The sequence below is a fragment of the Vidua macroura genome, chromosome 18, assembly GCF_024509145.1.
Source record: "Vidua macroura isolate BioBank_ID:100142 chromosome 18, ASM2450914v1, whole genome shotgun sequence".
In the NCBI taxonomy this organism is placed as follows: Eukaryota; Metazoa; Chordata; class Aves; order Passeriformes; family Viduidae; genus Vidua; species Vidua macroura.
In genome coordinates, this window is record NC_071588.1 from 14,141,035 (window position 1) to 14,154,048 (window position 13,014).

At 49.7% G+C, this 13,014-nt stretch overlaps 1 protein-coding gene across 1 annotated transcript in view; it reads left to right on the forward strand.

Annotated features, from left to right (window-relative positions):
- The first annotated feature begins 2,820 nt into the window (after nucleotides 1-2,820).
- The window catches only part of POLE (DNA polymerase epsilon, catalytic subunit), a 36,889-nt gene continuing 26,695 nt past the window's right edge, over nucleotides 2,821-13,014 (forward strand). Inside the window, exons 1-14 of the mRNA XM_053993832.1 lie at nucleotides 2,821-3,051; nucleotides 3,537-3,617; nucleotides 3,696-3,740; nucleotides 3,879-3,971; nucleotides 4,484-4,638; nucleotides 7,674-7,815; nucleotides 8,105-8,185; nucleotides 8,435-8,542; nucleotides 8,934-9,044; nucleotides 9,308-9,393; nucleotides 10,042-10,161; nucleotides 10,905-11,037; nucleotides 11,645-11,758; nucleotides 12,520-12,732. Of these exons, the coding sequence (XP_053849807.1) occupies nucleotides 2,821-3,051; nucleotides 3,537-3,617; nucleotides 3,696-3,740; nucleotides 3,879-3,971; nucleotides 4,484-4,638; nucleotides 7,674-7,815; nucleotides 8,105-8,185; nucleotides 8,435-8,542; nucleotides 8,934-9,044; nucleotides 9,308-9,393; nucleotides 10,042-10,161; nucleotides 10,905-11,037; nucleotides 11,645-11,758; nucleotides 12,520-12,732 (1,713 nt within the window). The remainder of the gene's footprint in view (nucleotides 3,052-3,536; nucleotides 3,618-3,695; nucleotides 3,741-3,878; nucleotides 3,972-4,483; nucleotides 4,639-7,673; nucleotides 7,816-8,104; nucleotides 8,186-8,434; nucleotides 8,543-8,933; nucleotides 9,045-9,307; nucleotides 9,394-10,041; nucleotides 10,162-10,904; nucleotides 11,038-11,644; nucleotides 11,759-12,519; nucleotides 12,733-13,014) is intronic.

Genomic DNA, 13,014 nt, shown 5'->3' on the forward strand with positions numbered 1-13,014 from the left:
CGAGTGATCACTCTGATGAGTCCTCCATGAATGAGCACTGAACATTGTTCATTTTTCTTTTCCTTTTTCTTTTTTAAACTGAAAAGGGTGAGATGTCACCCTGGTTATCAAGAGTTTTCTAAAGCCTTCTGAGTTTACATTCTTGTAGAGAACTTTCTCACACAACTTTCTGTAAATAACCTATTGTTTTGCATTCTTTCATAGAGGCAGAGAAATTTGATGTACAGGTAGTTTGTCCAGTGTCGTTGGAGAGGTGGCACGTTCACCCTCCAATGCACTGGCATCTTTTGAGAACTATAAAAGATTGGAGTCAGAAAAAATAAATTAGTCTCTTCATCGTGACCAAGGCTGTGCTGCGTCGTTTTTGCTTGTGTCATTTGGTGACAGTTGATTTACCAAGAGAGGTAGAAATAATACATGTTAGGGGACATCAGGCAGGGTACTCAGAAGAGACGATAGTTAATCAACAGGCCAATGGAGAGGTTCAGAAGGCAGCACTTCTGGCAGAGGTCTCCGGGATCCTCCCTTTGCTCCCTGTGGCTCAACCATTGCCAGGGGAAGGGGGAAGGAGTGATGCTGCTGCTGCTGTCTTTCCCACCAGAGGAGTTGGAGATAATGAAAGGTCATGAAGAAGAAGAAAGGGAAAAATTTATTTACAGAGGACAGTAAAAAGTGGATGCCAGGAGCTTTGACCCTGAAATGTTAAAACAACTCCATGGGGAGTAATTGGAGCTCTCTAGGATTGGCAGAGACCTTCCTCAAGATGTTCTGCTTTATGTTTTTTTGTTTTAGCAAAACAAGCTATTGAGAGGCGCCTGGCTAAAGTTAATAGCCAGACTACAAAGGAGATTGCAAGGTGGAGGTGTGACCCTGGGCTATACGTCCTTCCAGAGATGTCAGGTGTATTTGAGATGCCCTGGGCAAGAGGGCTTAAATATCCTCTGGTAGTGGCATGCCAGCTGGCAGGATGACCAGAGGTGTTTCTAGCCACTTCAGCTATTTGATCTGACGGATTTAAATGATCACTTATTTGATCAGTTAACAAATGATTTCTGAATATGGGATTGTTAAGGCAGTGGACTTGGACAGGGCAACTCATTTTACAGAGGGATCATTCAAAGGATTATGGCTGCTTTGAGAATTCAGTGGGACCTCCATACCCCCTGGCACCCTCAGAATTCAGGTCAAATAGAAAGGATGAACGTGTCACCAGAACTGCGGCAAGAACAAGAAACTCTCCAACAACCATTTTTAGTGTTAGAATGTTGCACTACAACATGAAATACCTCACACACACACACGTTAAATGTAAAAGAAGGAAGATGAAGAGCAACAAGAGAGTGTTTTATTTTTTAACTCCATAATATATAGAATCCCAAAAGTGACAGTGGATTGGAGGGTGAAATTGTCACCTCTCCAACCACACTGGTCAAACTAACAGTCCATCAATTCTCTCTTCCCACAAAGAAGAATGCAAAACAATTAATATTTACATGAACATGCGTAAGAACACTAGTAGAAATATGTAAACATCAGAAAGCATAAAGATCTTTTAGAAAAACTTTAAAACTTTTTAAAGAACGAAACAACATTAGAGAATCAAGGCATTGCTTTATTCTGGCCAGAATGTGCAACAGAAATTTCACCCACGTATTGCCCAGATATGCAGAGAAAATCATTCTATGATGCATAAATTTTACTAGATTTTCCCTATATTTTATACAGTCAAACTCATAGGAATTCATTGGTTCAATGTGCATTGGTCCCAAGTTACGCAGTTCTTAGTAGTTGGTTTCCTATTGTTTACGGATTTCTTCACCTCCGAGGCTAATTTGGTCCTCATTTTTCGGTTCTTATCAGTCTTTTTCGGACCAGGTATCTCCGACCATGCCGGGGGGCAATGTCTGGGGTTGAAGGTTGCCTATCTGCTGGTATCTGTGTCTGCTGGCTATTCCCAGTCTATGTAGGTGTTAAACTCATCAGTTTTCGCCCGGTGATACAGAGTCATTTGAAAAGAAACTTCAATCCCCTTTTTCCCTGGACTAAGACAAACTAACCTGACTAAAGTTACATTAAAAAATGCTAAACCTTGTATAATTTCAAACATTCTGTCTCCTTCATGTACACTGTCTTTTCATAGCATGATTTTCTGTACAAAGGGGGCACACTAATCTGTGGCCTATCCAGAAACCAATTGGGGTTGGCCCTTCCAAAAGGAACAGCCTGGGCTTTGCCACTGCTGAACATGTGAACTGGGGGGACACCAGGCACAGGGAGGGGTCTGGGAATGGGGGCCGGGGTGTGGTGAGGGTCCTGTGCAAGGTGCTGATGACAGCAGCACCTTGTAGGTGGCCATCTGTGTGTCTGGTGCCTGTGAGTCCTGGGTGTCCTGTGTTTGCATCCCTGTGTATGTCTCTGGGACCTCTGTGTCTCTTGAAGCCCAAAATTGGGCAACAAAATAAAACTCTATAGTCAGATGGCTACAGAGCAGGTATTTGTTTATTCAGCGCTGCGAGCGAGGGGGATCTCTCTGCCAAAAACTCAGTCTTCTGCAGCCTTCAGTTACATTTTAAAAGTCCTTCCCTGAAATGTCACAATTACAACATTTCATTAGCATACTCACGCGGGGGCGTGAGGGGGCGCGCGCCGGGGGCGGGACGAGGGGGGGGAAAGCTACACCTGTCATTGGTGAGATGCGCCCACGGGGAGGCGGGGCAGCGTTCTGATTGGTGCTCTCGCCGCCGGGCGCTCGCGAGAATCGGGCGCAGCGCGGGAAGTTTCTTCCGCGGCGCCGCTGAGGTGCGGCGCGGGCCGGCCGGGATGGGGCTGAGGGACGGCGCTGAGCCCGAGGCAGCGCGGCGTGGCCGGCGGCCAGGCGGGCCCTGGGAGCAGGCGGGCGGCGCCGGGTCCGGCCGTGACGATGCCCCCGCGCTGTCCGCACTCAAGCGCCTGGAGCGGGCACAGCACACGGATCGGCTGGACGCGCTGTTCGGCTTCGAGCGACCCGCAGAGCCCGGTGAGCGGACGGGCTGGCTCATCAACATGCATCCGGTACGGGCCGGCGCGGCGGGAGGCGAGCAGGCAACAGACGGGGCACTGGGCGTCCCGTGGGGAGACCCCCGATAGGGCCTGGGGAAGGGTTTCCCACAGAGGCACCGTACCAGAGATGAGAGTCCCACGGAGTTATGGCCGGTAGGGCTGGGGGCAGGAGTCCTATGGGGAGACCCCCGATACAGCCCGGGGTGTGGGGGGAGTGTCCCACGGAGATGCCCCACAAAGGGAGCTGGGGAGGAAGTCCCCTGGGAGAGCCATGGTAGGGCCGAGCGAGGCGGTTCCGACAGATAGGCTCCGGCCCTACTCGGGGGAGGAGACCCAATGTCCCTGCTGGGTCTCCCATGTTTCCCTGGCACTACCGAGGGGGGGGGGGAAGTCCTACACGGAGACTTCCGGTAAGCCCCGGTGGGAAAGGGTCCCGTGGTGGGGTCCCGGGGTAGTCTCATGAAGGGACCTTGTTGAGTCTTGGTGCCCATGGGCAGACGGAGGTGCTGGATGAGGACCGGCAGTCAGTGAGCGCAGTGGACTACTACTTCATCCAGGAGGATGGGAGCCGCTTCAAGGTGGGTGCTAGGGGGGACCAGGTGGGTGCAGTGTCCCGGGAGAGAACCTTTCACCACTGTCTGTCTGCTCCTTCCTAGGTGGCCCTACCCTACAAGCCCTACTTCTACATTGCCACCCAGAAGGTGAGGAGGGGCAGGGCTGAGCTCCCCAGCTCAGGAGACATCATCTTGGGGAGCTCAAGACCTCCTGGGCAGCCTGCTTTGGGATGATCTTCTCCCAAGGACAGAGATGCACTCTTCAACCTCACGGTCTCTTGACAGGGCTGTGAGCGGGAAGTGTCCTCCTTCCTCTCCAAGAAGTTCCAAGGGAAGATTGCAAAGCTGGAAACTGTCCCCAAAGAGGACTTGGATCTGGTCTGTATCCTTCTGTGGCATTTTTTTTTTTTGACCTTGCACAGGTCTAGGGATGGGCAGAGAGAGAAAGCAGCATTCTTAACTTAAGTCTCCTGGTGCTGTGGCATCTCAGAAATGTGTTTACTGTGGCTAATTGCTTATCAGCAGTAATTACGTTCCTCTCCTTGAACATATCAGTTGTTCCAGACAATGTGTTCAGGACATTAATTTCTAAAATTAAAGTGGTTGGAGGAAGAACGATACTGCAGGAGGGGGATGCTGCTTGTGCTCAACCTATTCTTCCTCTTTTTCCCTGAGTAAATCCCACTTGTGGGTGCCTGCACAAGCAGCAGGGCTGGCTGGGCTCTTGCTGCTCTTGACACACCCACCAGAATCTCTCCTCAGTGCTTTACTGTCCCACCCATCATCATCTCTTTTTTAGCCAATCCTTCCACCTGCATCGGTCTTGTTGGCCTTCCACCCCTCTCTCATGGTACCCATCCCTGAACTGCCATTCTCCTGCTGCTTTGCAGCCAAACCACTTGGTAGGCCTGAAGAGGAACTACATCAAGCTGTCCTTCAACACGGTGGAGGACTTGGTGAAGGTGCGGAAGGAGATCTCTCCTGCTGTGAGGAAAAACAGGGAGCAGGACCAGGCGAGTGAAGTCTACACAACCATGCTATCAAGGTGGGAGCTCACCACAAGGGACTCAGTCAGTTTCTCATGTTAATAATTCATAGAACCATGGAGTAGTTTGGGTTGGAAGGGACCTCTAAAGGCCGTCTAGTCCAACCCACCTGCGATGAGCAGGGACATTTTCCTCTAGACCAGGTTACCAGTGCTGGGACAGCACTTCTACAGAATCACAGACTGGTTTGGGTTGGAAGGGATCTTAAAGATAATCTCTTCCACCCTCCTGTCAAGGGCAGGGACACCTTCCACTAGACCAGATTTCTCTAAGCCCTCTCCAACGTGGCCTTGAACACTTCCAGGGATGTGACAGCCACAGCTTCTCTGGGCAATCTGTGCTAGTGTCTTACCACCCACTTAATAATTAGACCCTCTTGATTATTTCCCAGCTCTCCCCAGAGTTATCTTGCCCGGGTCTGACTCCTGCTATGCCTTTCTGCCACGCATCTTCAGGGTGGTTCTTCCAGCTCTGTGCAGCACATTAAGAGGCCCCAGAGCTGATGGGACGGGATGTGGTGGTATCTGGTTGCCTGTCAAATAGTTTGCCCATTCCCTGTGAAAGGGTCCAGAGAGGCAATGGGCAACCTTCCTTCTAGTTGTGATCAAGACAGAAATAATCCAACATTTTCTATTTGTCTCCTGTCCCTGACTCCTGCTGTCAGTGTTACCAGTGCCAGTGGGTGTCCCTGGTAGACTGACACCAGGGAAAGAACTATGCTAGATCTGTTGTTCACAAGAAGAGATGGGCTGGTGGGAGATGTGGTGGTTGGGAGGCTGTTTGGGGCATAGTGATCGTGAAATTATAGTTCTCAATATTTGGTGAAATAAGGAGGAGCATCAGTAAAAATTTCACAATGCACTTCCAGAGGCCAGACTTTGGCCTATTTAGGAGACTTATTCGGGGAGTTCCTTGGGAAGCAGGAGGAGTCCAAGAGGGGTAGGTGTGCTTCAAAACAGAGATCTTGAGGGCACGGCACAGCACAGACTGTCCCTGTGCGCTGAAAGATGAGTTAACGAGGCAAACATTCAGCCTGGATGGGCAAGGAGGTTTTGAAGGAACTTAGGAATGAAAGGAGCATGGATCATCTTTGGAATGAGGATCTGGTATCTCAGGAAATATATAAGGGGATTGCTACAGCATGTAGGAAAAAAATTAGAGAGGCCATAGCTCAATTAGAACTTAATTTGGCAACTTTTGTGAAGGATAAAAAAATGTTTTTACAAATATGTTATTGGCAAAAGGAAGGGAAGAGCATCCTTGGTTCTCTACTAGATGCAGGAGGGAATTTAGTGACTGCAGATGGGGAGAAGGCGAAGGTCTTTAACACCTTCTTTGCCTCCGTCTTTAGTGAGAAGATGGCTTGTCCTCAGGACAACTGTCCTCCTGGGCTGGTAGATGGTGTCAGGGAGCAGAAAGGGCTCCTGTTATCCAGGAGGAGGCAGTCAGAGAACTGCTGAGCCACTTGGATGTTCATAAGTCTATGGAACCAGATGAGATCCACCCCAGGGTGATGAGAAGCTGGCAGATGAGCTGGTGAAGCTGCTCTCCATCATTTACCAACAGCCCTGGCTCACTGGTGAGGTTCCAGATGACTGGAAGCTGGCCAATATGATGCCCATTTTCCCAAGGGTGGGAAGGGGGATCCTGGTAATTACAGGCCAGTTAGTCTAACCTTAGTACCTGCTAAGGTAAAGGAACAGTTTATACTGAGTGTCATCACACAGCTCTTACAGGATGGCCAGGGTATCAGACCCAGCCAGCAGGGATTTAGGAGGGGTAGGTCATGTTTGACCAACCTGGTCTCCTTTTATGACCAGGTGACCCTCCTGGTGGATGCGGGACAGGCTGTGGATGTGTCTATTTGGACTCCAGCAAGGCCTTTGGCACTGTCTCCCACAGCACACTCCTGGAAAAGCTGCAGCCCACGGCTGGGCCAGGAGCACTCTGGGCTGGGCCAGGAGCACTCTGTGCTGGGCTCAGAACTGGCTGGGTGGCCAGCCCAGAGAGTGGTGGTGAGTGGTGCTGCATCCAGCTGGGGACAGTCACCAGTGGTGTCCCACAGGACTCTGTGCTGGGACCAGGTCTGTTCAATGTTTTTATTTACGACACGGATGAGGGGATTGAGTCTTTTGTTAGTAAATGTGCAGATGACACTAAGCTGGGAGTGTGTGTCCATCTGTTGGAAGGTAGGATGGCTCTGCAGGGAGACCTGGAACGGTTGGAGGGATGGGCAGAGTCCAATAAGATGAAGTTTAATAAATCCAAGTTCCGAGTCCTGAATTTTGGCCACAATAACCCCCTGCAACATTATAGGCTGGACAGTGCCCAGGCAGAAAGGGACCTGGGGGTACTGGTCGACAGCCAGCTGAACATGAGCCAGCAGTGTGCCCTGGTGGCCAAGAAGGCCAATGGCTCCTGGCCTGGATCAGCAATAGTGTGGCCAGCAGAACTAGGGAGGTCATTCTTCCCCTGTACTCGGCACTGGTGAGGCCACACCTCGAGTGCTGTGCCCAGCTCTGGCCCCTCATTTTGGGAAGGATGTTGAGACGCTTGAGCACATCCAGAGGAGGCAATGAGGCTGGAGAGGGGCTTGGAACACAAGCCCTATGGGAAACAACTGAGGGAGCTGGGATTGTTAACCTGGAGAAAGGAGACTCAGATGTGACCTTATCACTCTCTACAACTTCCTGAAAGGTGGCTGTGCTCAGGTGGGGGTTGGTCTCTTTCTCTAGGCAACAACTGACAGAATGAGAGGACACAGTCTTAAGCTGTGCTAAGGGAAATTTAGGTTGGATGTTCGGAAAAAGTTTTTTACTGAAAGAGTGATAAAGTACTGTAATCATCTGCCCAGGGAGGTGGTGGAGTCGTCATCCCTGGATGTGTTTAAAAAAAGATTGGATGTGGCACTCGGTGCCATGGTTTAGTTGAGGTGTTAGGGCTGGGTTGGACTCGATGATCTTAAAGGTCTCTTCCAGCCTAGTGATTCTGTGTGACACATGGCTAAGGCAGCTGCTTCCCTCTGCTCTTGCAGTGCTCTGAGTGGAGGCACCCTAAGCACAGATGAGGAAGGAGCCTCAAAGAAAATTGCCAACCAGATGGACAACATCGTGGATATGCGGGAGTATGATGTGCCTTACCACGTTCGCCTTTCCATCGACCTGAAGATCCACGTGGTGAGCTTTGCTTTCCCAGTCACACTCCTGAAGTGCAGAAAAGTTTTTTCTCTCCAACATCTTTACAAAAGTATTGGTGACAATGAGGTCATGTCTAGAGCTCAATTCTGTTCTGCTGGTCTTCTTATTTAATGGCACACAGAAAAGCTACCTGATTAATGCATGGCCATAGTTTGAATTTTTCTTCTGGGCTGCCTGTTATTGCCACAGTTTCTCTCCAGCAGCTGGACAGAGTGACATGGGGATATGGCCCTGCCATAAGGCACTGCCCACCCTCATCTCTCCACAGGCTCACTGGTACAATGTGCGATACCGGGGCAACACCTACCCCCCTGAAATCACCCGCCGAGATGACCTTGTGGAGAGGCCGGTGAGCATTAGGCGGGCGTCATTTGTGCAGATGTTCCGCCCCAACAGACTGGCGTCTGATGTGCTGCCAGTGTAAAACTGTGGTGGCAGGGGAAACACTGGGCTTGGGTAGTGATTTTTTGGGTTGATAAAGCTCTAAAACAATTAATGGGGATGTTCTGGTTCACTTACTGGACCAACACTGGGTTTTATGGGAACCACCCTTTCAGTCAGCTCTGGAATCTTTTCTAATGGATTTGGTCCTGCCCAGGATCCTGTTGTTCTTGCCTTTGATATTGAAACAACCAAACTCCCTTTGAAGTTTCCTGATGCCGACACAGACCAGATCATGATGATCTCCTACATGATTGATGGGCAGGTAAGGATACCAGGATGGTTTCCTTCAGGCTTGGGCAGCAAAGCCAGGAAGCAGCGCAGCATTCCCCTCTAATCCTGCTGTCTCCAGGCTTGCCATGCTGCCAGCTGCATGATGTGTGCTTGTGGGAATGGCATTGACGTCTGGGTGGTATTTCATGGAACCCAGCCCAGGTTGTTGGTGCTTCTGCAGGAGACAACACTGGTGTCCTATATTGTCTCTCCGTGGCCTCCTTTTCCGATGGTCAATGATGCTTCAATGGATGATTCCCAAAATGTTCTTCCCCCTTGACAGAAGCTCTGGCTTTCAAGAGAAAAGCATCCAATTGTTTGGGCAGCATTTTTGATTGTCTGCAACTTCAGTCCTTCTCACTGCCTCCTTGTCTCCTCCTCAGGGCTACCTGATCACAAACAGGGAAATTGTCTCAGAGAACATTGAAGACTTTGAGTTTACTCCCAAGCCAGAGTATGAGGGTCCATTTTGTGTCTTTAATGAACCAGATGAGGTAAGTCAGTTCTGCTCTGCAGTTTCACCTGCCTGGACCTTTTCCTGGCCAGAGAGCTCATTCCCTGGCAGATTGCCTCCCTGGGGATCCCAGTAAGTCCAGCAGGGTTGCTTGTGCTTTTGTTTCTTGGGAATAAGGGTGAGAGAGATCAGGTTTGGGCTAGGTGCAGAGGAAAGATGAAAGGTAGAACAAACTGTGTGGTATCCACCACCTGCCTGTTGAGGAGGTTCCTTAAATTACACATCTTTTCTGTTTCATCCCAGGCTCATTTAATCCAGAGATGGTTTGAACATGTCCGGGAGACCAAACCCACCATCATTGTCACATACAATGGAGACTTCTTTGACTGGTAAGATCAGGGATGATGACTAAACTGGCAAGGTGTCACCTTAGCTAGAGGGCAAGGTCAGGTTCCATCCTCAACATCCTTCCATAGCTCAGACAGTGTGGGGAGGCCATGTGGCCACATGTGGAGCAGCTGTGTCCTGCACCTCGCCAAATCCTGTGGTCGTTGGCTTGGCAGTAGGACTTTCTGAAGAGTCCCATCCACTTGCCTGAGCTGCTTTTAAACCCTTGGCAATGTGGAAATGTCAGCATATGGATGAGCTCAATCATGGGAGAGCAGGGAGAGAGTCAAAAGAGACCTGGAGGATATTGGAAGAAGTGTGCAGATGAGCCTGGGGAAACAGGAGGAGAGGGACTACACACCTCTGCCTTCAGATGCAGGATACAAGCAAGCAGGTTTGTCTCTTGAACAACAGAATGGTTTGGGTTGGAACAGACTTTTAAAACCATCTTGTTCCAACCCCGCTGCCATGACCAGACACACCTTCCACTAGACCAAGTTGTTTCAAGTCCTACCTGGAAGTCTATACACAGATAAATCACAAGAAAAAAATCATTAGGTATCTTGTAACAAAGCGATCATGGAACCATTGTTAGAGATGCAGGAAAATGGCTGTTTTGCTCCTTCTCTTCATGCTTCCTCTTTCCTCAGGCCCTTTGTGGAAGCAAGAGCAGCAGCTCATGGAATTAATATGTATCAGGAAATTGGGTTTCAGAAGGACAGCCAGGGAGAATACAAAGCATCCCAGTGCATCCACATGGACTGTCTGAGGTACCGAATGCTGCCTCTCTACCACATAGCTGTATCTTTATCTCTTCTGATAAAATACCTACAGTTGTATTTGAATACTGTTCTCTTGTTCTGTTGGAAGCTTTGTGTGTCACCTTCTTCAGCTGTGTGATAATCCATTCCTGTGTTGTCTTCTTCCCCTTGGTGTGCTGCATTCCACAGGAGCTGCCAAGCCTTCCCCTGAAGGGTTCCCAGACTGCTCTTGCGTTGCAGCCTTGGGTGTTTGCTGATTTGGGAGGACAGAGAAAGGGAGAGGGAGCGGGTTAAGATTTGGCCATTGGAGCAGGGAAAGGGACTATAGTCTCACCTACCAGCCTCCTAACATAGAGGGAAGATGAAAGGACACATGAGAGAGACAGAACTTTAGGGTTTTATGTTGGTTTTCCCCCCTGGAGCAGTCTGGGCTCTGGAGCACAGCTGGATGTCCTTGCAGTTCTTGCAGGTGCGGTCTTCTTCAGCAGTGAAATATTTACCTTAAAGCCACTGAGGGAGCTGGAAGGTAGAAATTATGAGCAGTGGCGGGGAGATGGACAGTGGGGGTTCTTCTGGTTGGGTTAGCTAAAGTTGGACAGCCTTGTCCAACTGCATCCACTCTTCTTGGATGCTGGCCTGTCCTTGGTGAGAGATCCCCATGGTAGTCGAGGTCCCCTTCACAATCTTGACCCTATTTCAAAAGTCAGGCCTGGTTTGTCTGCACAAACTGCTATTTTCCTGATTCTATCCAGGTGGGTGAAGAGAGACAGTTACCTTCCAGTGGGAAGTCACAACCTGAAAGCAGCAGCTAAAGCAAAACTGGGTTACGATCCAGTGGAGCTGGACCCCGAGGAGATGTGCAGGATGGCCACGGAGGAGCCTCAGGTATTCTCTCCCTGTGCTCTATGGGAAAACCAGCCTTGAGCAGCTGCGCTATGACTAAGTCTCTAAGTTAGAGTGGATTTTGAGAAATTAACTGAATCTGTCTCCCCAGACTTCCCATGCCTTGGAGCTCACAGGGAGAAGAAACAGGATTCCCCTGAATTGGTTCTGGCCCTGGCATTGCACTGTGCATTCTCTGTATTTATTTCCATCAGTGTGGGGTGAAAAGCACCACTGAAATCAGAAATACCATGAGAACTGAGACCTGCTGGGGGAATAGAAGAGGGTTAGTGCTCCAGGTGTCATAGGCAGGAGGTTCTGCTGAGCCCTGTAGCAGCTTTCTGAGACCCAGACTGAATGGATTCTGCGCCTTTAGTTCATCTTCCCTGTTCCTTCTCTGTTAGAGCTGACATGTTGCTGTTTGACTAGAGCTAAAGCAGAATGGCCTCAGAAGCAAACCCATTATTCTTTACAACCTAGACTATGGAGAAATATGCCTTTTCCTTCTTCTTGTTTATAGGAGAATGTTCAGCAGGAAGCAATGAAATATTGTCATTGAACCACTCTCACATGGGATTTGGATTCATATACTTCTCTCGTTCCTTGACAGACCCTGGCCACCTACTCGGTGTCTGATGCCGTTGCTACTTACTACATGTATATGAAGTATGTGCATCCCTTCATTTTCGCCTTGTGTACCATCATTCCCATGGAGCCTGATGAGGTGAGTGCTTTTCCAAAATGATGATCTCTTTTCTGGGTGAAGTACCATGATTCCTACACTGCAGGGATGCTCTGGCCACAGATCTGATTCCCATTGCCTAGATACTCTGCATGTGTGGCAGGGAGGAAGGGAGGGTGGATTTAGAGGCTACTCCTTTCTCCTACAGCTGTGGAGTGTTTGGAGACAGGTTTCTATAAGAAGGAGACACCTGACATTTGGCAGTGCAGGGCTGGGGCTAGAAAGCTAGAAAGTATGGCTGATGCTTCATGCTCAGCCAAGTTCACTTGTCAGTGAACTTGTTCAACTTGGCTGTTGTCAGCTGTAGGGAGGATGATGAGGAAGCTGTTAAGCATGTAGATGTCAGTCTGTTCCCACTTGGTTGAGCTGACAAAGGCAGTTGATGGAGTGGTGTTGCAGATGTGTCACCAGCTGAAGCTGTCCAGCTCATTGTGTGACAGTCCAGTCTTGCCAGTGCTGGGACAGCACTTCTACAGAATCACAGACTGGTTTGGGTTGGAAGGGATCTTGAAGATAATCTCATCCACCCTCCTGTCAAGGGCAGGGACACCTTCCACTAGACTAGGTTGCTCCAAGCTCTGTCCAGCCTGGCCTTGGACACTTCCAGGCATGGGGCAGCCACAGCTTCTCTGGGACACCTGTGCCAGTCCAGTGCCTTACCACCCTCACAGGGAACAAGTTCCTCCTGATATTTGAGTCTACTATTTTTGAATTTGAATCCAGATTTGGTTTCTCATGTGCAGGTGTTAAGAAAAGGCTCTGGGACACTGTGTGAGGCACTGCTGATGGTTCAGGCCTACCATGCCAACATCATCTTCCCCAACAAGCAGGAGCAGGAATTCAACAAACTCACAGAAGATGGACATGTGCTGGACTCGGAGACCTATGTGGGAGGCCATGTGGAAGCACTGGAATCTGGGGTCTTCCGCAGTGACATTCCCTGCCGCTTCAAAATGGTAATGGGCCAGCAGCCAACCCCAGTCCTCATGGAGCAGCGTGATGGGGAGGGGATAGCATTTCCACTGTTGTTCGCCTCTCCAGTGTATCCCTGCTGGGCTTCTAGAATGCTGCCAAGTCCAACGGTTAACCCAACATTGCCAAGGCCACCACTGTCCCAAGTGCCACATCTGTATGTTTTCTGATCACTTTTAGGGTGATCAGATTAGTGATTTCACCACTGACCTCAACAGCCTGTTCCAATGCTTTGCAACCTCCAGGTGACCCTTGCTACCTGAAGC